The 24,207-nt window shown below is 36.4% G+C and overlaps 1 protein-coding gene across 1 annotated transcript in view; it reads right to left on the reverse strand.

Moving 5' to 3' along the window:
* Window positions 1-24,207, reverse strand: part of CPS1 (carbamoyl-phosphate synthase 1) — a 141,878-nt gene that overhangs the window by 112,403 nt on the left and 5,268 nt on the right. The window contains exons 2-5 of the mRNA XM_082396353.1: window positions 10,278-10,387; window positions 7,166-7,310; window positions 5,965-6,054; window positions 3,594-3,650 (exon numbers count right to left, since the gene is read on the reverse strand). Of these exons, the coding sequence (XP_082252479.1) occupies window positions 3,594-3,650; window positions 5,965-6,054; window positions 7,166-7,310; window positions 10,278-10,387 (402 nt within the window). The remainder of the gene's footprint in view (window positions 1-3,593; window positions 3,651-5,964; window positions 6,055-7,165; window positions 7,311-10,277; window positions 10,388-24,207) is intronic.

The following is a 24,207-nucleotide window of genomic DNA, read 5'->3' on the forward strand; positions in this document are numbered from 1 at the left end:
TTCCTTTTCCATATTAGGGAAGTTTTCAACTATAATCTCTTCAAATATTTTCTCAGTCCCTTTCTTTTTCTCTTCTTCTTCTGGGACCCCTATAATTCGAATGTTGGTGTATTTAATATTGTCCCAGAGGTCTCTGAGACTGTCCTCAATTCTTTTCATTCTTTTTTCTTTATTCTGCTCTGCAGTTGTTATTTCCACTCTTTTATCTTCCAGGTCACTTATCCATTCTTCTGCCTCAGTTATTCTGCTATTGATTCCTTCTAGAGAAGTTTTAATTTCATTTATTGTGTTGTTCATCATGTTTGTTGGCTCTTTAGTTCTTCTATGTCCTTGTTAAACGTTTCTTGTATTTTCTCCATTCTATTTCCAAGATTTTGGAACATCTTTACTATCATTACTCTGAATTCTTTTTCAGGTAGACTGTCTATTTCCTCTTCATTTGTTTGGTCTGGTGGGTTTATACCTTGCTTCTTCATCTCTTGTGTGTTTCTCTGTCTTCTCATTTTTCTTAAGTTACTGTTTTTGGTGTCTCCTTTTCGCAGGCTTCAGGTTTGTAGTTTCCGTTGTTTTTGGTGTCTGCCCCCAGTGGCTAAGGTTGGTTCAGTGGGCTGTGTAGGCTTCCTGGTGGAGGGGACTAGTGCCTGTGTTCTGGTGGATGAGGCTGAATCTTGTCTTTCTGGTGGGCAGGACCGCATCCGATAATGTGTTTTGGGGTGTCTGTGACCTTATTATGATTTTAGGCAGCCTCTCTGCTAATGGGTGTGGTTGTGTTCCTGTCTTGTTATTCATTTGGCATAGGGTGTGCAGCACTGTAGCTTGCTGGTCATTGAGTGGAGCTGGGTCTTAGCGTTGAGATGGAGATATATGGGAGAGCTTTCACCATTTGATATTAGGTGGAGCAGGGAGTTCTCTGGTGAACCAATGTCCTGAACTCGGCACTCCCACCTCAGAGGCACAGCCCTGACATCTGGCCAGAGCATCAAGACCCTGTCAGCCACACGGCCACTCACAAAAAGAGAAAAAGGAAAAATATATATATGTCGTTACTCTCAAAGTCCACCTCCTCAATTTTGTGATGATTCATTGTCTATTCAGGTATTCCAGAAATGCGGGGTACATCAAGTTGACTGTGGAGATTTAATCCACTGCTCCTGAGGCTGCTCAGAGGGATTTTCCTTTCTCTGTTCGCACAGCTCCTGGGGTTCAGCTTTGGATTGGCCCCGTCTCTGCATGTAGGTCATCTGAGGGCATCTTTTCTTTGCTCAGACAGGACGGGGTTAAAGGAGCAGCTGATTAGGGGGCTCTGGCTCACTTAGGCCGGAGGGAGGGAGGGGTACGGACACGGGTCGAGCCTGCAGCGGCAGAGGCTGGCGTGACATTGCAGCAGCCTGAGGCACGCTGTGCATTCTCCCGGGGAAGTTGTCCCTGGATCACGGGACCCTGGCAGTGGTGGGCTGCACCGGCTCCCGGAAGGGGCGGTGTGTAGAGTGACCTGTGCTCGCACATAGGCTTTTTGGTGGCTGCAGCAGCAGCCTTAGTGTCTCATGCCCGTCTCTGGGGTTCACACTGATAGCCGCAGCTCATGCCCGTCTCTGGAGGTCGTTTAGGCGGCGCTCTGAATCCCCTCTCCTCACGCACCAGGAAACAATGGTCTCTTGCCTCTTAGGCAGCTCCAGACTTTTTCCCGGACTCCCTCCCAGCCAGCTGTGGCGCACTAGCCCCTTCAGGCTGTGTTCATGCCACCAACCCCTGTCCTCTCCTGGGATCCGACCGAAGCCTGAGCCTCAGCTCCCAGCCCCCGCCCGCCCCGGCGGGTGAGCAGACAAGCCTCTCGGGCTGGTGAGTGCTGCTCGGCACCGATTCTCTGTGCGGGAATCTCTCCGCTTTGCCCTCCGCACCCCTGTGGCTGCGCTCTCCTCCGTGGCCCTGAAGCTTCCCCCCTCCGCCACCCGCAGTCTCCACCCGCGAAGGGGCTTCCTAGTGTGTGGAAACCTTTCCTCCTTCACAGCTCCCTCCCACTGGTGCAGGTCCCGTCCCTATTCTTTTGTCTCCGTTTTTTCTTTTTTCTTTTGCCCTACCCAGGTACGTGGGGTGTTTCTTGCCTTTTGGGAGGTCTGAGGTCTTCTGCCAGCATTCAGTAGGTGTTCTGTAGGGGTTGTTCCACATGTAGATGTATTTCTGATGTATTTGTGGGGAGGAAGGTGATCTCCACGTCTTACTCCTCCGCCATCTTGAAGGTCTCCCCCTCAACATACGTTTTTAATATGAGCCCATATCACTCATAATCAAGTATAATAGGCAATACCACTATTTTGTCTGTGCTAATGTATTCAGCCAAATTTTGAAAAGTTAATTGCCTCTGATAAAAGCAGGGTTCACCTTAAACTAACCTATCACATGAAGAACATGATATGGTCTTGTAAAGTGTTTTCCCAAATTACTAGGGCTGATTATATTCTATTCAACCTGCCAAATCTACAGCTTGAATTGAATTTCCCAATTTTATTCCCTTCCCATTCTGGTATCCTCATCATTGTTTACTGCTCCCACAACATCATTGGGCTACGAAAACATAAAAATCTACCTGGGATATATAATCTCACTAACATCTATTCTCAGGAATATCATGGATCAGGGAATAAAATCAGAGACAGAGTAGAAGGATTGCATAAATTCTCAGTGTCTTTCTTCTGGTCATGGATATGTGGCCATGTTCTTATTTTCAAAGCTGTTTTTTCTGTTTACAGAGATCCTGTGTCAATACATATTCCAACAATGTACAATAGATTTTCTTGAAGAATCTTTTTAACTTTGTATCTTTTTTACATAAAAATACATAATTTAATGAGAAAACTTTGGTGGCGTTAAGGGAATTTAGTTAACATTCGTGAGGTAAAGTTTCTTTCTGTTCTGGGATATGAAGCTTTCATGTAAGAAAAAAACAAGTGTCCACCTCTTATAACAAGAAGAAGGAAGTAGATGGGGCTGAGATATTCTCAGAGGAAGGGTCAAATATTTCAGCTAGCAGATATGAAAGCAAACGATAAACTTACCTTCATCTTGGTCATTGGAACAATTTCAAGAAAGACTATATTACTGAGGTAATACATGCAGCGTTCATTAATACACCCACGAACTATAACTCACTAAGTTCAAAAACTCCTCCAAGAGGACTAAACAAATAATGGCCCCAGTGCTGTACACTTCCTGATTTTCCTTTTTCAGCAGGTAGGTATTCAATTTAGGCAAAATTCTTATGCACCTAGTTACCTTCTCCACTTGTTTCACTAGCCCTATCACATGAGCTGAATTACAAAGGCTTTAACTTGTCACTTGGAATAGTGAACATAGAGTGGGTACTCAATAAACTACTGCTGAGTGAATTAATCTCAAAACCATTCAGTAACAAACATCCCAATCAAGTATTCAGTCTTGAAAATTACTTGAAAAAATAGTAAAACAGGATGGCAGAGACCCAAATGACAGAAATTGACCAGATTTGTTCTTTTACACACCAATGGGTTCCTTGGGAAAAGGGAAAAAAACATATATATATATATAAATATAGATTTGGTTAAATATGATTATCATACCTTATCTCGAATTATTTTAGTCAGCATTCTTGTATCCACTCCATAAATTGCAGGGACCTGTAAGGAAAATAATTGTAGTGACAGTAAAATTGGAGGAAATTTGGTCCAGCAGAGTTTTCAAGTTACAAACTTAACATCATCTATCTTCCTGAGCAGTAAATAATTTCCCTACTCCTTCTTTTCTCTGATCCAGGGTGTCTGTGTCACGAGAACAAGGTAAATTGCTGTTCAATTGGGCACAGGACTCTTAATACCCAGACCCTTCCTCAGAGTGAAAAGTGAGAAATTCTGAACATCAGTCTTCTGCTACAGCTCTTTTGCTTTTAATCCAGGATGTTAAATAAGTAATATAATATAATTTTATATATACATATATATTTTTAAAAAATGGAATTTGTGAACTTCATAAGCAAAGATATGTAATTAATAGGCAAACCCATGTTGTGAACCACATGTTCCTGGCACATGGTAGGCAATCCTGAAGGTTTTCCTGAAGGTGCTTGTTAGGTAGCCATGCTGTATTAAAATTTTGCCCAATCTATTAGTAAATCAGGCACCACCATTTGTTTTAGTTTCTTTGACTAGGTTGGATAGAGATAGGTGTAGTACAGTAAGTTCCCCCTTTCTCCCCAGTTTTGCTTCCTGTGGTTTCAGTTACCTGTGATCAACCAGAGTCTGAAAATATTAAATGGAAAATTTCAGAAATAAATAATTCATAAGTTTTAAATTGTACACCACTCTGAACAGTGTGATGAAATCTCCCACCATCCTGCTCTGTCCCACCCAGAAGCTGAACCGCCCCTTTGTCCAGCAGCGCCCACCCATTAGTCATTTAATAGCCACCTGGATTGTCAGGTCAACTGTTGCGGTATGGCAGTTCTATGTTCAAGTAACACTTATCTTACTTAATAATGGCTCCACAGCGCAAGAGCAGTGATGCTGGCAATTCAGATATTCCCTTACTGTGCCTAATTTATAAATTAGACTTTATCATAGGTATGTACACATAGGGAAAGACTTGGTAGATATAGGGTTTGGTACTATCCATGGTTTCAGGCATCCACTGGGGGTCTTAGAACGTATTCCCCGTGGATAAAAGGGGAAAGAGCAGCAAGTTAAGAATGAGGAAACAGGTTTTAGTTTCTTTTCTTCCATCAATTATCTGAGTGATATTTGAGCAAGATGTTTTCCCATTACCTGTACATAGAAGGAGGTAAACTGGTTATTATTTTAGACACTCTTCTACTCTATGTGTCTATGATCATGGAAGAAGATTCAAATCACATTTTAAAAACAAACTAACAAAACATGGATTAAGTTTATACTTCAACTATTAGTTCTAACACAAAGCAGCTATAATATCAGGTGTCTAAATAACACAAAGGAAACATTAAGGGGAGGAGGGAGGAGTCTCCTGAATGATGATTACAAGGAGGTAAATTCAGATAATGATTGAGAAGAAACTAGAAAAGACCTAGAAGATAATACAGATGCCTTCTTCTCTCTTGTAAAAATTTAGCAAGAATGAGACTCAGGAAACAAAAGATCAAGATTTTTTGCTTTGTTAGAAAGAGGAAACGTTTAGCCTCAATTGGCAGATGCTCCTCAGAGAGGCAGAGCTTTCTCAGAATAATATTCGGTCAATTACAGGCCCAGTTGCAACTTAACAAAAAGCAGCTACGGTAACACTGGAAATAAAGCTTAGTATATTAGGTCTGTTAACTTTCAGTAGGTCTGACTTACAAACCAGGAGAATCCCCTTATCTGATTAGAAAATAATACTTAAAGTAAGGAAGATATAAGATAAGGTTAGTAACTTTTTAAATTTATTACTTCAAATGAGGTGATACCTAATTATACATCATAGTCATAACCTTTAGCCCAAAGAGACTTGATGGCAATCGGTTTATATTAATTAAGAATTAAAATTAAGAATGTATGGTATGATTACATGACCTGAGCAAGGTCACACAGCTCGTGAATGGTAGAGCTGGTACTAGAATCCATGACACAAGTTACATATCTAGATCCTGGTTAAAAGGGGGAGGTTATGTTGCTCCGGAGAGTAGAAAATTCTAAAATTTTCTCTAACCCCTTTCCAGAATGAGAAAGTCTGTCTACCAAGCATGTATGAGTGCCACCTAGTGGATAAACTGAAAATATAAGGTCCTCAGTGTTTGTATAAAGAATGAGTTCTGGACAGTTCTGGACAGTAGTAACATTTCAGCCTGAAGGAATCGCGCTCTGAAACAAAAGGGTCCCAATCTTCTTTATCTGTTTGGCCCTTTTCAATTACATACACCTTCCCAACTTTCCACGCACCCCACCAATCGTCCTTAGGTGATGCTGGATGACCTATCCTATTTCTCACCTTTTCTTCCTGTAGCCATTGCCCTAGACTCTTGGCAGCCAGCCAGTGGTGGTAGTCATCACTGTAATTCAGCACCAGCAAACCTGCAACCTAGAAAGACAGGCGGTCATCTTTAAAAAGTGATCACAAAATACTACCCAACTCTTGTGACTTTTCTTTTTAATTAATTAATTTATTTTTTTCCATTCTTTTTCAAATTCTTTTCCCATTTAGGTTATTACAGAATATTGAGCAGAGTTCCCTGTGCTATACAGTAGGTCCTTGTTGGTTATCTATATATTTTAAATATAGCAGTGTGTACATGTGAATCCCAAACTCCCAGTCTATCCCCCCTGTTATGACTTGACTTAAGAGTCAGTTTGCATTTTTCAAGCTTTATTATATTCACTGATACAACACTCAAAATTTTGAAACTTGAAAAAAATGTAATAAAAAGTTTTCTCGTAAAATATAATAATTGTTACCTTAATTACCATGTGGGGAACAGTCTTACTTGGTTTGCCAAATCCTGAGAGTAAACTAGGTCCCCCTTCTCAGTACCCTGTACTTTTCCACCATGGCATTTATCGATAATCTAATTAATAATTATTTGCTTAATGTACGTAGAGAATAAAACAATTTTTTAATTTACATTTAAAAGAAACTAAATATTTGGGGGAAATGGTGAGATATAGAACTAAATTAAATGATCAGTCCAAGTCATTCAAAAATAGAGTGGTGAATTTAGAGTGTAAATTTTTGAATTGTTTATATGGTTCACATCCCTAAGATATTATTCAAATTTGTCTTGAATAGGAAATTTTAATTTTGTTTACTTTTCGGCTGGCATACAAGTTGTCTTTTACTCATCTCCCAAAGAGGATAAGATTTAAAAGGTAAATAATTGATACAGAGTTGATTCTTAAAATCCATTTAAAAGGTGATTCAACTCGAATTCTTGCAGCATAGTTGTTATCTGAACTTATAACAACATTTTTCCAAATGAAGCCAGTTTTATCCACGGCATTAAAAATAAATCCAGAGTGCCCTGAGAAATGAAACTCAGAATAATGTCATGTTAAAGATTATTCTCATATACTTAGGAGTAAGATTGAGAATATAAATTTAATGATTTGTACTATAGGATTGAAGCCAATATTTTGTCCAGCTTAGATTCTTAATAAATCAACTATGCCTTTTAAATAGTCATCACTGGTACTACCTTAATTCCATCGGACTCCAAATATTTGCTAAGTCCCAGTTCATCCAGTGCAGTAGTGTCAGGGGCTCCACCATTCCCAACAATAGGATTGGCCATGGTGAGAATCTGTCCCTTGTAAGCAGGGTCAGTAAGAGCTTCCGGGTACCTAGGTAAAGATGCCGAGAAATTACCAACAAAAAAATGTATTCCACATACATGATCTTAATGATTGAACCCTTGAAAATTAGAGAACATGAGAATAAAATCCTACAAGCTCGTCTCTAGATTTTGCCAAACCTAGGGAAATTTTATGATAGAGTATGGAAATTTATCCCACGATATTACTGATATGAAAAGACTCTTAAGTAATATGGCATATTCTCATTTAATTTTCATTCCCTCAATTTCTTAAATTTTTTAATTCCTTGAAAAATTCTTCACAGGGTCTTAATTTTTTAAATATTGCTCTATTTAAAGTTTGCAGATATCCTGAAGAATCCCCTAGCCTACCAGACATGACTGAGTCCAAACTGATATTTACTACTGAGGGCTGACAGTTTCACCAAAATATTAACTGTCAAAAATTGAAAAGTTTTTTAAAAATATCTTTTAGGATACTGAAGAGCATACTGATTACGTCAATGATGGTCGCCTGGGTATATATGTTTATTAAAATTCACTGAACATTTAAAACTCTGATTTATTTTCTATGAAAGAAATACTTAATAAAGTTGATTTTTAAAATATTTTAGTTATATAGAGAGGTGTATGTTTGATAGTTATTATCAAGTTATCATTGATAGTATATGTTTGATAGTTACTATTTTATTACAGAAAAAAATCAATCCCAAAAAAATTGACCCAAAGCATTTCTATCTTCTAAGTTAAAAGATTCCAAATAACTATTTTAAAGTACTGATGTGGAATTAAGAAGAAATGCAGAAGAGCTTTATGTTAAAGTGTGGGAAGGAAAAAATAAGAATACATGTATTCTTGTTTTTATTCTATATATAAATAAAATTATATATAAAATCTCTATTCTTAATAATAAGAAACATTATTCCCATAAATACCAGGATCTAGCTACAGCTATTCCATGCATTGGAATGCATTGCAATGAGATTTTTTTCCCACCCTCTTACATTTTCACTTCCCACAGAGAGAGTTAAACCTAATCTTTCTTGTGGATTACTACTGAAAGTGAATTTAGGTGCTGAGGGGGACAGACTGACAACCTCGAAAGCAATAAAATTCAGCTCCGGCAGTAGTCAACACGAATTCTTCAACCCTCATCCAGACTAACTCCTCCCAGAACTCACTTTGTCAACAGAATACTTAGTCTCTCAGCTCAGCAACCTCTAAAGTGACTAAGATGCTGTGATATTTACCCACACCTCCATCAGCTAATTTCTCAGATCCCTCTCACCTGTCAGGAGCTAATAATTTTTTAACCAAGGCTTACACATAATATAAATGCATTTCTTGAAGATGAAAAACAAAATAACTCCCTTAATTATCAACCACCTTACTGAGTGAGCCACGCATGAATGAAAGCAGCATTTCTCAATGGAAAATAGGATGTGTGGACTAATCTTATTAATGAATGCATTTTTCTACATCAAAAAAAGTCTTTAATTAATTTAATTTTACTTCTTTTCTTCTTTCTTGCCATGAAAGAACTGGCCATTCCCTTTAAACATATGCCGACAATGCTCTCTCCAGTAAATGAATAAATATAGCTTGTCCTAGAGAACTGCACTGTTGGAAGAAAATTAATCCATCAGGTCCTGTTTGACTTTTGTGATGTGACAAGATTTCTTACCCATAATCTATCACAGAGAAGAAAACTCGAGTGCCCTCCATCATTCTGATCTATATTAAACAGTTGTTTGTTGGCAGGTATATTAACACAGCTAGTAATTAGTGCTGTCAAAAGGCTTAAATAATTGCCTGGTGAAGCAAAACTTTGCAAACAGTTTTCATACACTGTAAGTTAAAGTTCTCAACAGTGGAACTATTTTAAAAACCATCTAATATTCTGTATTTCAAACAGAGAGCTAAGAGTTTAGAGGATAATGCACATTAATAATATAATGGAAGTTTGGTCAATCAATATCTTCAATACCAGTTAATCCAATGCCTCCTTGTCTTTAAAAGGCTAACTGTATTTCCCTAAAGAATTCATCAAATATTTTACAGTTTAGTCTATTGAATCTCTAATGGAAACCTTTTGAAACCACCTAATTTTTTAAGACATAATTTTTTAAATTCCTAGCCATAAATTACTATCTAATCCAATCCCCTCACACTTTACATGTGGAAACTAAGATTCAGAAAGGTTAAGTGACTTTCTCAATATCACATAATCAGTTACCATTAGAACTGAGACCAGAACTTCAGCCACCTGGTTCCCAGATGAACATTTGTTGCCTAGATAAGAACAGCTACATGATTCCTGTAGCAACTCTTACCTTCGTTGCTCTACACCTATTAGCAGAACTTAAATACTAAATTCAGTCTCAGTTGATAAATTTTGAAAATATCCGATCTATGAACCTGCTCTCCTGTGTATTACTTTAAGATAATAAATGTATCCGTTATTTTACCTTTCTTATTAGAGTGCAAAATTATATATTGTATTTTATATAATTTTGCACTATAACACCTAAGGAATTTCTTAGCTCCTTATAATAGTTCATATTAGATGTGCAAAGTTGATTCTTAACTTCACTAATGGAATGGCACTAGAGAGTACTACCCATCCTTTTCCCTGTTTGATTTTCACCTTAAATCAGATCGATACTGACCCCCCGCCTTACAGAAGCCACTTGGTAATCTCACATAACTTGTGTCTCTGTACCCTAAGTTTCTAGAATTAATTTTGTTCTTTTTTAGCATGGGAACACCAGTGTCTGTATTCTCTTCCATTTACAGCCACAGGGAGGAGTTTGTGTCTATGCCCCTTTTCAGGGTTGGCTTGAGCAAGCTATGTACAAGGACAGGGCAACTTCAGGACAATGTGTAGTATTATGATGATGATGTGGTGATTTCAATTTCCCACCATGAATAAGATCATCCAGTTATTCCTCTATATAGAGGAAGAATAAAGCTTTGGAATAGAAGCATTACTCACCCTGCTAGGCCAGTATTAAAAACCACTTCACCAGCAACAGAGGATGGATGGCCAAAGGAGTAACCTTTCATCTTAGTTCCATCTTCCAGGACAATGTGCGCTGTCTGTGCCTAAAGAAACAGATTCATGAATCATAGCAGAATACAAAACATAAAGTACACCTAGTTGAAAAACTCCAAAGGTACACTATATAAACGTATTAAATAAATGCACAGTATATTTGATGAAACCATACTATCTAGATTTGGAGTCACTCTCCTGTTACCACTTTTCTTCAAACGTATGACTCTTGTCACAGGCAGGTGTTTTATTTTGTTTTGCTTGAAAGAGGAACTGAAGCATGTCGACACATTGTCTATCCTAAGTCTACTTGTAGAGTTATTGACAATCCAGAAATACTTCAGTTTAGCTGTAATGCTATGTGTCTGTCTTTTCCCTCTTAATATTCCCTAGCTTTGTCAAGTATAGCTTAAGGGAAATTCATGAGTTTGCAAAAACTTTGTGAATTTTACTCATTACTCTGAGGCTTAGAGCTAGAAGGAATCTTCAAAGTTATACATCAAATTGCGTTCCATAGAGCTCTTGTGTTTGATGGAGTTGTCTCAGGGGCTGCCCCCTCCCCGAGCTTTAGGATCATAAAGAAACTGAAACTTTATCATTCTATTAATACTGATACAAAAGCAAGCACTGTGGAACTTCTGAAAATATAGCGCATTTTGCTTTTTAGTAGAGTTAGTTATATACATGTCTGGTTCTCCCTTTAGACTACAAGGCATTCTGAATTTGACTACTTCACCATACTAATCTTTGAACCAGCTTCTATAAAATTCTTGGCTAAGAAGAGGGACAATTAGAGAAACTTATCTCAGAAGCAGGCATCATCTACTCTTCAAAAATACTCTAAATCCTATTGTTGAAACAATTTGGGTCTAATTCTCAATTTCCATACAATTCAGGGGGCAGAGAAATGTGTTAAACCACACTTTGGGGTGCAAAATCTAGACTCCGTAAAAAACTCTATAGGACAAAATAATGGGAATATTTTGATTTTATTAAAGATAAACTATAAAGGAAAACATCTCTGAAGTAATTTAGGAAATTTGAAAATAAATTGATATTTTATTATATTCAGTGTAATTTTTAAGATTGATGATGGCATTATGGTTATATTTTTAAGAATTTTCATTTTTTAAAGATATACACTGAAATACTTAAGCATAGACTACTATGATATCTGAGATTGGCTTCAAAATAATCAGAGGTTAGGGGGAATGAATAGGGATATGAATGAAACAAATCTGGCCATGAGTTGAAATTGCTGAAGTAAGGAAGATCATTGTGGTGTTCTCTCTGCAAGGGTTAAGTGCAGCCATTAAAGACAGAAAAATACTAATTCACTACTTTCCTTTCCTTACTTTTTTAGCTCTGGATCCCGTAGCGTCTAATCCTTTTCTATCCTATCACCCACCTCCAGTCTTACCACACACACGCACACACACGCACACACACACACACACACAGACATCAATCTCAGTATACAGCAGGAAGGCAATACATGATTTCTAGACCTCTGTCTCTATGTTCCTCTAGCTTTACAAGCACTCAGCTTCTCGAGAGTTAAAATGGTAAAACCTCATTATTTTTCTATAGTAACCTTCTCTTTAGAAATACGATGCCTCTTTTACTTGTAAAGTACACAAGTCCCTTGACACTGGAATGACTGCTTTTCAATGTAGTGTTTATCTTTAAACCAATAGACCATGTGTCTATGTATTGTTTATGTGTAGTGCATACACATTAATTTATATTTACTCACCAAACTATTTTAGTATTTCCTATTAAAATTGATATGTTTATGGTACTCCTCTCAACAGTAAGTTTACTTTTTAATTGGAGGTACAATGCATGGATTTCGATTTATATTTTGAAGAAAGTTGGACAAAGTACTGTCCGGCACATTTTATATGTGTTTGTGTATGCGAGTGTGTATGTGAGTGTCCATGGGCAGAGATAGCCAAAAGAATGTTGTCCTTCACCCAGCTTATCAAATAATCTTTGAGGTAAAGTTTTGTTTTATCTGCAGCCTTGGAACCAGTGTTCAAGATCTCAAGCTTGACACTTTCTCTTTAAGTGGTCATGGTTTACCTTCTCAGACACTAAACTAAAAAAAAGTTTTTGGAATTACTCAGCACAGAGGAAAGCACAATAAGTAATTAATGTAACATGCATGATGACAAGACTTCCCTGACAGAGACTAGCTTAACACACAAGTTCTGAATTCTGCCTCTGCATCCAGGAAGTCACCTTTGCACATCATTTCTTCTAATAACACAATTTTCTTATTTTATATTTTATTTTAATTTGTCAATCATTCTTTACTTAATTCAAGACAGATGTTGTTGATTTTAGGAAGTAAGTGTGATTATGTTCAGTGTATTTCCAAAGAACATTATAAACTAATCAAATGTCTATGGTGATGGTTCTCAGTAGGGGTAAGTTTACTGGGAAAATTTCCTAGGTATCTCTGACATGTTTCACTAGGTGAAAACCTTTGGTCCAAGTAACGGAAATTCACTGTCAAAAAATATTTTCTACTGAAAGTATTATTTTCTGTTCTTGAGGAAGTCATGTGTAGCCTACAAGCTTTCACCAAATGGAGGTAAGGCAGGAAACATTTTCTTAAATAATATTTAACTTTGATAGAACATAAAATAACTGTACTTAGTTGGCAAAACTTGGCATGTGAACTGCAAATTTCAATTGTCGTCTATATACCAATTTATCTACCTTACTCTGAGCCATGCCTGCCTAAAATATCACCTCTGTTTATTTTGTTCCTTTTGCTTTTCTCTATCCTATTCTCATCTAAGAATTTCAAATTCTCTGATCTATCTGACATCTAATTATTTTAAAGAAAGGTAAAAATTAGCATAAACAATCTGACTCTTGTTAGCCTACTCGTACAATTCTATTTGGTATTTTTCTTCCTCTCTCCATGGGACTAGTTTTCTACTTTGCTTTCTGTCCTTTAAAGATATATTTGAGGAGACATTTACTGTTGCCCGAAATAGTCCCTGAGATCTTGTTCAATACGGCTTTTTTGCTCCTTTAATTATATTTTTTGTTCTTTTCGGCAGCTTTTATAGATTTTCCAATCCTTTTTTCCACTGCACATTATATTGTTACAAGGCTTCTGTTTACTGCCTATAGTACCCTTTATATTTCACTTAACTACACTGGCCTCCAATGACTCTAAAATGATGGGTGCCAATTGACTTATCTATGAATTGATGGAGAAACTCTGAACAAAAGAGCTATTATTTGGAATCCCCTCTTCTAGCTAATAAGTTCCCAAATGCTATTTCATTCCAACGAGTCTAAAAGAAATCACCTTGTTACCAGCGTAAGATATTTTAGTAGCCTCAGTCCTAGTAGAAAGAGGACCATAGTCTAGGAATTAGACTATAACCTTAAGGGTTCATTTAAGTGCCTACTGCCAGAGCACTTTGGTAGTTTGAATACTGAAAGTGCAAAGGAAACCTTAATGAGAAATCTGTACACTCATAGAATGTCAGGAAAAGTAACCAATGGCTATATAAATTTAAGTTCTACAAAATAAATGACCTTTATCATGACATGGTCCCTAACTGTTTAACAAAAAATGTATATGCCAATAAGACAGTTTAGACCTTCAGGTCACAACATCATTTAGCTCCCATCATGTGCCAAGTTTCACGCGAGGCTTTGGAGCTACATGGATAAATATCCCCAGTCCCCCCCACCCCTCCCACCCTCAATTTAGTAAAAGGGCTAGCTATGTGCTTGGATGGTAAAATAGAGGAAACCTCAAGAAGATTACCTTTGAAACACCTAGAAACACAAAGATAAATAAAATATCCTTTCCTTTCAGAGATTTCTCTTTAAAAAAATAATTCACCCTTTCCTTCCCATTCATGATTTCAGTAATAAAGTTAAAACTTTAAGAGAGAAACTCATCAAATTTTGAATCTAAAGTTTAAAGATTCCTTCAAGTCTTTACTCAAATGTCATCCATCTTCTTGGCAAGACGTATTTAAAATTGCAATATTCCTAAATGTCCATCAACAGGAATGGATAAAGATGTGGTACATATATACAATGGAATATTACTCAGTCATAAAAAAGAACGAAATAATGCCATTTACAGCAACATGGATGGACCTAGAGATTGTCATACTGAATGAAGTAAGTCAGACAAAGACAAATATAATATGATATCACTTATAAGTGGAATCTAAAAAAAAAAAAGATACAAATGAACCTATTTACAAAACAGAAATAGAGTCACAGATGTAGAAAACAAACTTATGATTACCAGGGGGAGACAGGGGGGGAGGGATAAATTGGGAGATTATACTAGATATATTATACTAGATATAAAATAGATAACTAATGAGAAACTACTGTATAGTACAGGGAACTCTACTGAATACTCTGTAATGAACTATACAAGAATGGAATCTGAAAAATAGTGGAAATAAATAAATAAATAAAATTACAATATACCCCTCAGCACCCTATCTACTAAGTCTACTCTTTCTTCACAGCACTTATTGGCTTCTAACATATCATCCAGTGTCTTATTTAAAACATCTGTCTTGTCCCACTAGAAAGTGAACTTTATGTGGGCAGAGTATTTGGGTTTGCTTTTGTTCACTGATGTGCCTGCCTCCAGGGCCAACATCAGTGCCTGGTACAGAGTAGATAGTCATGTAATTTTTGTTGGATGAATAAAGCGTCACTAAGTGACAATCTAAAGAAAAATACTGGGACTTCCCTCGTGGTGCAGTGGTTAAGAAGCCGCCTGCCAATGCAGGGGACACAGGTTAGATCCCTGGTCTGGGAAGGTCTCACATGCTGTGAAGCAACTAAGCCCGTGCATCACAATCACTGAGCCTGTGCTCTAGAGCCCGTGTGCCACAACTACTGAAGCCCACGTGCCACAACTACTGAAGCCCGCATGCCGCAACAACTGAGCCCACCCGCCGCAACTACTGAAGCCCACGTGACTAGAGCTCGTGCTCCACAATGAAGAGTAGCCCCCGCTCACCACAACTGGAGAAAGCCCACGTGCAGCAAGGAAGACCCAAAGCAGCCAAAAATAAATAAAATTTAAAAAATAAAGAAAGAAAATACTATTTTAAAAATACTGAAAGACATAATTATCCATTCAGTTTTTAGTTTATTCTAGATATAAATTTTAAAATAGCAAATATCTGTTTTGAGTTGCCTTTTCACTGTTTAACAGGGCCTTTCTACTATACCTTAAGTGTAGTCAATGTGGAGATATTATGGTGGGAAAGAGATGTGAGCGACATTGAGGGAGAAAGGTTAGTGGATGGTTAGCCCAGGATATGCATATTGAGTATGCTGCATGTGAGTGTTCAAATACATCTTATGCAGAGTTAAAACAAATATCATGGTAATTCAAAACAAAAGGATCATCCATATCAATTTCCTAGGGATTTCACATGAAAGAGGATGACAGTGCTTGAATTAACATAACAAATTGTTTCAGTCCCTTTTTCACTTTGAAAATATGGAAAAAATGAGAAAGCTCTCCTTACCCAGTGTATTCTAAAATATAGGAGTATGGAAAGAAAATCCTGTATTCTTCTACTTAGTTTTAGAATAGCTTATACAAATGAATTTCGCAGAAAAAACATTTTACATTTCTCATATTATTCTCACATATTTTTGCCATAGCAAATTCAAGTGACAGGTCTAAGTCAAATTCAAAGAGATCAAAAGTTATTTTGAACAGTGAAAGCTATTAACTTTTTAATCGCCAAAATTAGTTGAATAAGCATGGACTATTATTCACCCAGTTCAATTTGAAATTTGAGTCTAACCAGCTGCTGCCTCTCTCTAGGTCGATCACTACAGGGCAATACAAGCAAGCAATAAATTCTAAGGTGAGTTTAATCTGACTCCCTCTTAGTGGAATTGAGAAGGATTTTGTTCGGTTTGCTCTCACTAGACACGGAGAACAACTTTTCTCTTTCCGAAATATGAATATGTATACAAGCCTTATTGGCAGATGACTACTTTGGGTTTTTTTTCTTTGTTTTACTTTTTTCCCTGATCTGGAATAAGCAGACTCAATTCTTTTAATATGTCCTTACAGCTCTTCATTTCACTTTTTCCCCTCTGGGTCTCTTACTAATATTCCAATAACTTTTCTCAGTAAAACCTTCATGTAAATTCAATTCCATGTGTGACAGGATCCACTTAGTGGCTTACTTTTAACTGGGTACTCATTTTCATTATAGTCTAATTCTTCATCACTATTTAAGTGCACATGAAGTTATAAGAATATTCTTCAACTCTCAAGATCATAGCCAATTAGAAAAATTTAATTTTTAGTTCATTACCTAATTTTAGATCTAAGTGCCTCAGAGTCAAAGGACTAGTTAGATGTTGTTGATGTTGCTACCTTTTATTCATATTGACTCAACCAAATAGACACAAAATGCTGAAATATAACAAAGAAGTTTCGAGTTCCATCTGTACTAGTCTTCAACTTAGAAGTTAAGAGATATTTAAACTGCTTTCATTAATCAAATGTAAATAAATCCTTCACTCTATGTTATTTATCAACCCAAATATACATAGTTGACTAAAGATAATAAGGGAAACCTTACCACAAGGGGCAGCGGAAACATTAAGCTTCTATCTGGAAATCTCATTTCAATAAGATCAAGCACATTGGGTTTGGCAAACGCTTAGATCATAGATTTTGAAAGATAAAATAACTATCCATTATATATATGTATATATATCTCACTATTCCCTAAATAACTATTGCCCAAATTTGCTTATATATTCATAATCTAAATTGCAAACCAGTTTAGAAAGACATTTCCACATAAGAGTAGAGTATAATTTTCTATCCAACTGGGGAGGAATTATTTTAAGTATAAAGAGGGCAGACTTCTGGAGAAAAGCACTGAGAAGAGCAGATGCTTTAGGGGAAAAAAATATTCATACACTATGGCAATCACTTTCTCTACCCTGGCCCCATTATTCCAATCTATATGTAGCCCTATCCATTAGGAACTGTTCGAAATCGTGCTCTGTGTAAGGGAAGAAAAGGGGGTATGAATGAGGTTGGGCTGGAGACAGCAATTTTGATAATCTCTTCCACCTTTCACCATCTGGGTTTCTCTTTCCCTCCCATACCCTGCCTTTTGAAATATGGATTTCACTTGTTTTGGGTTTGTTTGTTTGCTTAGTTTGGGTTTTTGGTTTTATACTCTTGATCAACTGTTGTATATTAAAGGTCAGTTCTGCAGATGTCTTTGGAGACTTTGTCAGAAAAACAAACCTTGAAGACCACTAGGCATAATGACTCAGATATACCCAGGTCCTTACCCTCATTCCTGCCCTCTCTTCTTTCCACATATCCAAATTCTACCTTTTGCTAGGAACTCAAGCTGATCATCTTTGTACACTAACTAAACAGGCATTGAAGGATTTGTCACTTCTAAATTTAAGGTTAAGTAAAATTGGCTCTTAGAATTTACTGCCGTATATCCAAGTATTTGACTAATTTCTCCAATAAGATTATAGTCAACACCAGACAACATCAAGGAGAGAGACCCTGCCTTCTCTGTCCAACACAGTATCACTAGCACATAACACAGCATCTGGCACTTAGTGGGTGAATGGGGAAACCACTTTGCATCTCTCTGAATTCATACTTTGGCCCATGAGGTTAACTTTCAGGGATTTTTGGAAAGATCATTTAACCCCGGGTCCACAAGGGAGAGTAACAGGTATGATTGGTGACTTTGGGAAATAGAACTGAGCAAGACTGGCTCAACTCTTCTCAACAATCTTTTCAAAGAAGCCTGTTTTCAGGTGCACATCAAGGTGGGAGATTTGCAGTTGTGAGCAAATACATTTGACTCAGGGAATGGGGATTTCTAAGAAGTCCATTTGGTTACAGATCTAGACCTTGTTTTCCAAATAGCTTTAACAGTAATCAAGCTGATATTCAGATCTCTATCTCTTTGAATTCTATGTCTTGTTTCTCAGTTGATTCTAAATTTAGAGGCTGAGAAGGAGGTGTGATTAATTATCACTCCTAGAATCCTACCTGTAGTAGATACCTAGCAAATACTGATCGGTTGAATGAATGGATGAATGGATGAATGAATGAATGAATGAATGGCTATCAGGTGGCAAAGATGCAGTATAATTCTACTTTTGTTTCTCTGAGACATAACTGGCTTGCAAATTGCACTCCTGCTTTACTCCAGTCGTATTTTAACTATTCCTCTTAGGCTTTGCTCACAAACAGGAGAAGCAATGGGCAATTTATAGCTGTATTTAATTCTATGTGACTTATTTCCTGGGAAACTAGTTAAGGGAATAAAGAACACCCACTTTAATAGTATTTTCTCTTCCATAGTCCGCCAAGTAGGGATGTAAGTGGGTACAGCAATTCCTTTTTATAAAGCCATTATATAATAATTAAGCTTTATTCACACCTTAGTAAAATTACTTTAGTTAGATAATCTATTAACTATTTAGCAGAATACAGCTAAATGATTAAATAATGAACTCAGTGAAAGAGGGAAAATTACAACAGAAAACAGTAAAAGTATATACTCTCTTACCCTACGTGCATCTTCCCCATTATTACTTTTCATACTTAAAATATTAAACATTTATGTTTTTCATTTCATACTTGATATAATATTTATTTGTAACCACATTTAAAATTAAACTTAATTGTTTTATGTTTGGTTGAACTCTTTTCTAAAACATAGATTTCTAATTCAATATTTTTCTAGTAGTGGTTAGTCTTACAAATCTTTCGAACCCACAGATATTAATTCTAATAGTAAGATATTAGAGTTACAGTCTCTCTCCCTTTGACATCTTTTCCTAACATTTCTTGGGAGTGAAACTTTCAAATCATATCTGGACCTATAGGCTAGGTAATACAGTTACTTAAATAATTACTACTCTAATTAAAAATAATTCCACTGTTGATGGAAATACAAAATGGTACAGCCACTGTGGAAAACAGTATGTAAATTCCTCAAAAAAATTAAAACTGGAACTATTTGATCCAGCAACCCTACTTCTGGATATTTATCCAAAGAATTGAAATCAGAATCTCAAAGAGATATCAGCACTCCAATGTTCATCACAGCACTCTTCACAATAGCAAAGATAGTGAAACAATCTAAATGTCTATCAGTGGATGAATGGATAAAGAAAATGTGGCACATACACACAATGAAATATTACTCAGTCTTAAAAAAGGAAGGAAATCCTGCCATATATGACAACATGAATGGCCCTTGAGGGTATTATGCTAAGTGAAATAAGCCAATCACAGAAGAACAAATACTGCATGATTTCACTAATCTGACGTATCTAAAATGGTCAAACTCACAGAATCAGAGAGAAGAATTATAGTTGTCAGGGGCTAGGGGAAGGAGGTAATGGGGAGTTGCTAACCAATGGACATAAAATCTCAATTGTTCTCAACATGAATAAGTTCTAGTGATTTGCTGTACAGCATTGTACCTATAGTTAGACTGTATGTATCGTACACTTAAAAGTTTGTTAAGAGGGTGGATCTCATCTTAAGTGCTCTTACCACAATAAAATAAAATTTTATTATCTTATGTTAACAGAAATTTAATCTTCCATCACTGGGGAAAAGAAAGAAAATTGAATTCAGCATACATAACCCAATTATTCTCTTTCCTCTTTTTACTTTTTATCTAAAGTGCTTGCCAATTTTACTGTATGTCAGTAGCAAATTTGTTTGTTTTCCTTTACTGATGCAGTCTCATAATATTCCATCTCTATGCCAAATTCCCAAATAGTTTACAACTGATAATTAGTCCATTTTTATCCCCCACTAAAAAAAACCTGAGGCTGCTATATTTCTATTGTTATTGTTACTGAGGTTTACATATGGTACTGATGCATACTTGACACTCAATAAATATTTGTATAATTAATTTTGAGGAGAGTAACTAAGGACAACATGTATACTTCAACTTTTCTCTAGTTTGAGTTCATGTGTTAAAGCACATCCCATTTTGTTTTGTTTTATTTTTTAATTCTGGAATAATTCTTATATTTGAAAAAAGTAAAGCATTAACATTTCTTAAGCATGCCTTATAGAAGTAGATTGACCTATCACTGTCCTATTTCTACCCTTTGGCATTTGGCATTGCTTTGGCATTGCTTTAATGAGACTCTATTAAGACATTAACCAGATTGTATACATAGTGACCAATGCTTATTAAAGTCTATATGCAGTTGCACAAATAAATTGTGTATATATATTTGAATGAGAAATTTCTACTGTTCTGAGAAAGGTATCTTACTTCAAATAAAACCATGAAGTTATGTTGGAAAAATATGTTTTGGGAGCACTTTGCCCTCACTGAAAACCCCACCCTGATCCCTTCCTTAAGACATCATTAATAATAGTTAACATAAACGTACTAGGCACTGTCTCTCAAGCTATTGATGGATTTTCTCTAACCCTCTCCCGCCCCCCACTGAGGTAGATTAAATTAAGCTTTCCATTTTACAGTTGAGCTAACTGAGGCTTAGAGTAGTCAAGATCATTTCACTGGTAAATGCAGGAGTAGTGGTTTCTAAACCCAATCAGTGTGACTTGGAATCCACAACCCTCCATCACTCTACGGTAGTCCTTCCCATGGAACCATCATGTAGAAAATTTCAGCCTAAACTGACTTACATATTACCCCTCTTTTTCTTTTTCTAAGCTTACTTCTATTTCTGCTTTCTAATTTTTAAAAAATGGGGATAAAAAGCAATTCAGTCATAGACTGTACTTAAATTTATTTATAAGAATTTTAATTCAAATCTGCCACAGATAAGCTGCAACATGCCCAGGTCAACCAAGAATGACTTATCTGTAAATCTGTAAATCATCAGAGGGAAAATGTCAAGTCATTAATTACATCCTATAATCTGAAGAGAACTAGCAGGTTTTAAGAACTCTTCACTCTGATTCCAGGCCCTTGAATTCTCAAGCTCTCAAGACTGTTAGGACCAAAGATGCTGTAAACATGGAGATGCTCTTCTCAGTCCCCTTCCAGGAAGGACCTGCCATCCTGCTGCAAGGAGTGAGGTCAGTGGATGGTCACCAGCTGTCAATTCCTTCAGGATCTACCTCAATTGCAGAGAGCTGCCTTGCCCTTCCTGGAGTAGCCCACACCAGGTAACCTACTATATTAGACTTTTGTATATGTGGAGTTTACAGGACTATATGAGAAAGAAATAAATTGAAAATTGAAAAACAGCATGTTTTGTTACAAACACATGACAATTTTTGGTTGAAGTGGAAGAAATATGTCAACAAAACAGCACTGCCCTAAAATATCATATTTATAGAATTACTAACGTCCATATAAAGCAGGAATCCTCACTGATTCTTTGATTAAAACAACCTGTTCTCAAAATGGAATCAAAAAAAGGAAAGGAAAAGAAAAGAAAAATATGATTTATTTTGTATTGAGATAAAGTACAGTGCATAAATGGGCTCTTGAGTAAGAAATAAAATTCAGCAGGAGAAATTGTCTAGATCATTCTGAAGCCAGGTTAAACAACAAATATGGCTTCAGATATACATATAAGCACACTAACAAAATGCCAAATTAAAAAGATCCATATGAAGTTTGAGGCCTAATTAAAATTCTACCCAGAGTTGCTACATGTATATTCACTTTGTGTGCAGAAACAGACATCCATGTGTCCTTGTATTAACTACAGCACTTACACATCTGTGAAATGGGAAGAACAACATTGTTTCTTCCCCTGAGTGAGAATTCACCAGCAAAATGTTCTGGATGTAAAGCTTCAAGCTAATTTAGCAATAAGTTCCATAAAAGATTTGAATAAAACATTATAGCTACAATAATCCCCTTAAGTTAGTAATGGAAATGAAAATTACTTACTCTGGGAATCTGATTGTATTCCTGTTAAATCATTTGTCTATGTAAATTATTTGCATATCTGAAAAGATAGAAGCCCCATGTGTTTATCTCCATTTTCACCCAGGCCTAAAGCTATATAAAATATTTGATTTCTGGCGCACCTGAGGTTTCTCAGCTCTTAGTTGACATCAGTACTCATCCTCTTAAGAAATAAAATAAATCTGAACCAACCTTTGGAAGGTAGGAAGCTTACAGCCAGAATTTTAGTTTATTATTGCACAGATAATATGGTAAAAAGTTAAAATCTTGAAGTGTTCTTTATTGGTAAATGAAATCTTATTTTTCATTCTTAGAGTTAATACTTTCAAAATATGGATACTTAAGATTCAGTATTACAGCACAATTTGCTATGTCTAGAATATTTAATGAGACTTCTCTGCAGTTACAATGCCTAACACTTCAGGATTTCAAAGTACTGTAACAGCAGTAATCAATTAAGCCTTACAACATCTTAAGTTAATAGCCTTACAACATCCTAAGTTAATATTAAGTCATCTGCCTTTGGTTAAACATAAACCAATGTTGGGGGAAAAAATTACAAGGTTAATTTACTTGAATACTTCTATGTTCCGAACATTTATAAACAAATGAGTCAGATTCATAAGTAATTTTTATTCTAGTTATGTTTCTTATTATAAATAAAACATTCAGAAAAATTCCACCACAAAATACATGTATAAAGTATAGGTTTACTAACAAGCACTTAATGAGCATCTGCCATGTGGTAAATCGTTCTGAATCTGGGAGGAATCTTCAATATTGTTAGCTAATGTTTACTTTTTGGTTATAAATTATTATGGATCTTATGTTTAGTTCTACATCATAGAAGAAATTTATTCCGTAAAATTCTTAGTGATACAGCAACTCTATTGATTCATTTATAAGAACCTCACATTAGCCAATAACCTCCCTGTGAAATTTAAAAGATCAATATATGGCATTTATTAAGTTGGAAAAAAAAAAAAAAGAAGAGAGGAGTCTTGAAAATATTTTCATGAGTTGAACTCATTTAGACCAGATGAAGGAAATCAAGTGTAAGATAGGGATTGCTAGGGCTGAGCAGTCCAACACCAGGCCTGACCTTGGCCCATGTAGCTTTCTTCAACCTTCAGTCACTGGAAAGACCCTAGGAAATACTGGTCACATTAAGGACATTCAGTCTTGCATAGCAAATTCCAGAAGCCTTAAAGTGAGCTCTGGTATGACCATTGCCCAAGAGATATTGGAAACTCTCTACTACACCCTCCAACCTTTGGTACTAGTCAGACATATGAAGAAAGTCTAATGAAGACGTGAAAGCGGAGGAATGTTCTTTATTTCCACAGCAGTAGGATCTAAATTTGCATTTAAACTATCAGTAAGTCTGGCCACACATGGTCAAATAGAAACTCAAGGTGCCATCAACAGGAGAGGGTTGCCTGAAGCCAAGACTAGTGCCAGTTCTTTTGGCATTTCCCCAGCCAGAATTCTTAGCTTCCGACCTAGGGCTGGGACCAGGGTGAGGCGAGTGAGGTGCTCAAGGCACAACATCAAAGGAGGCACATCGTGGGCCTGGTAGTGAGATCCTCCTTCAATGTTGTACAATAGATGTCCCACTCGCCTACCTCAGTCTAGGTCCTGTCCGACTATAGCTTTTTCAAGGGTTTTATGGCAAGAAGCTCAACATGTCAAGACACTGTTGATGACAAACAAATAAGTCAAATACCTTAGAAAGGGAGGTTATGAATGGCAGAGTACATAAAACAAAAATGTTCAAAAGAGAGGCCCCCTCCCAATTAATGAAATATTGTCCACCAAAAATATGTAGTTGCTAAATCATCTGAACTAATTCTACAACACCTCATTTGGGATTGGAACACAATTTATTATTTCAAAAATTTGGATTATCA

The sequence above is a fragment of the Balaenoptera borealis genome, assembly GCF_965194805.1.
Source record: "Balaenoptera borealis genome assembly, chromosome: 6".
NCBI lineage: Eukaryota > Metazoa > Chordata > Mammalia > Artiodactyla > Balaenopteridae > Balaenoptera > Balaenoptera borealis.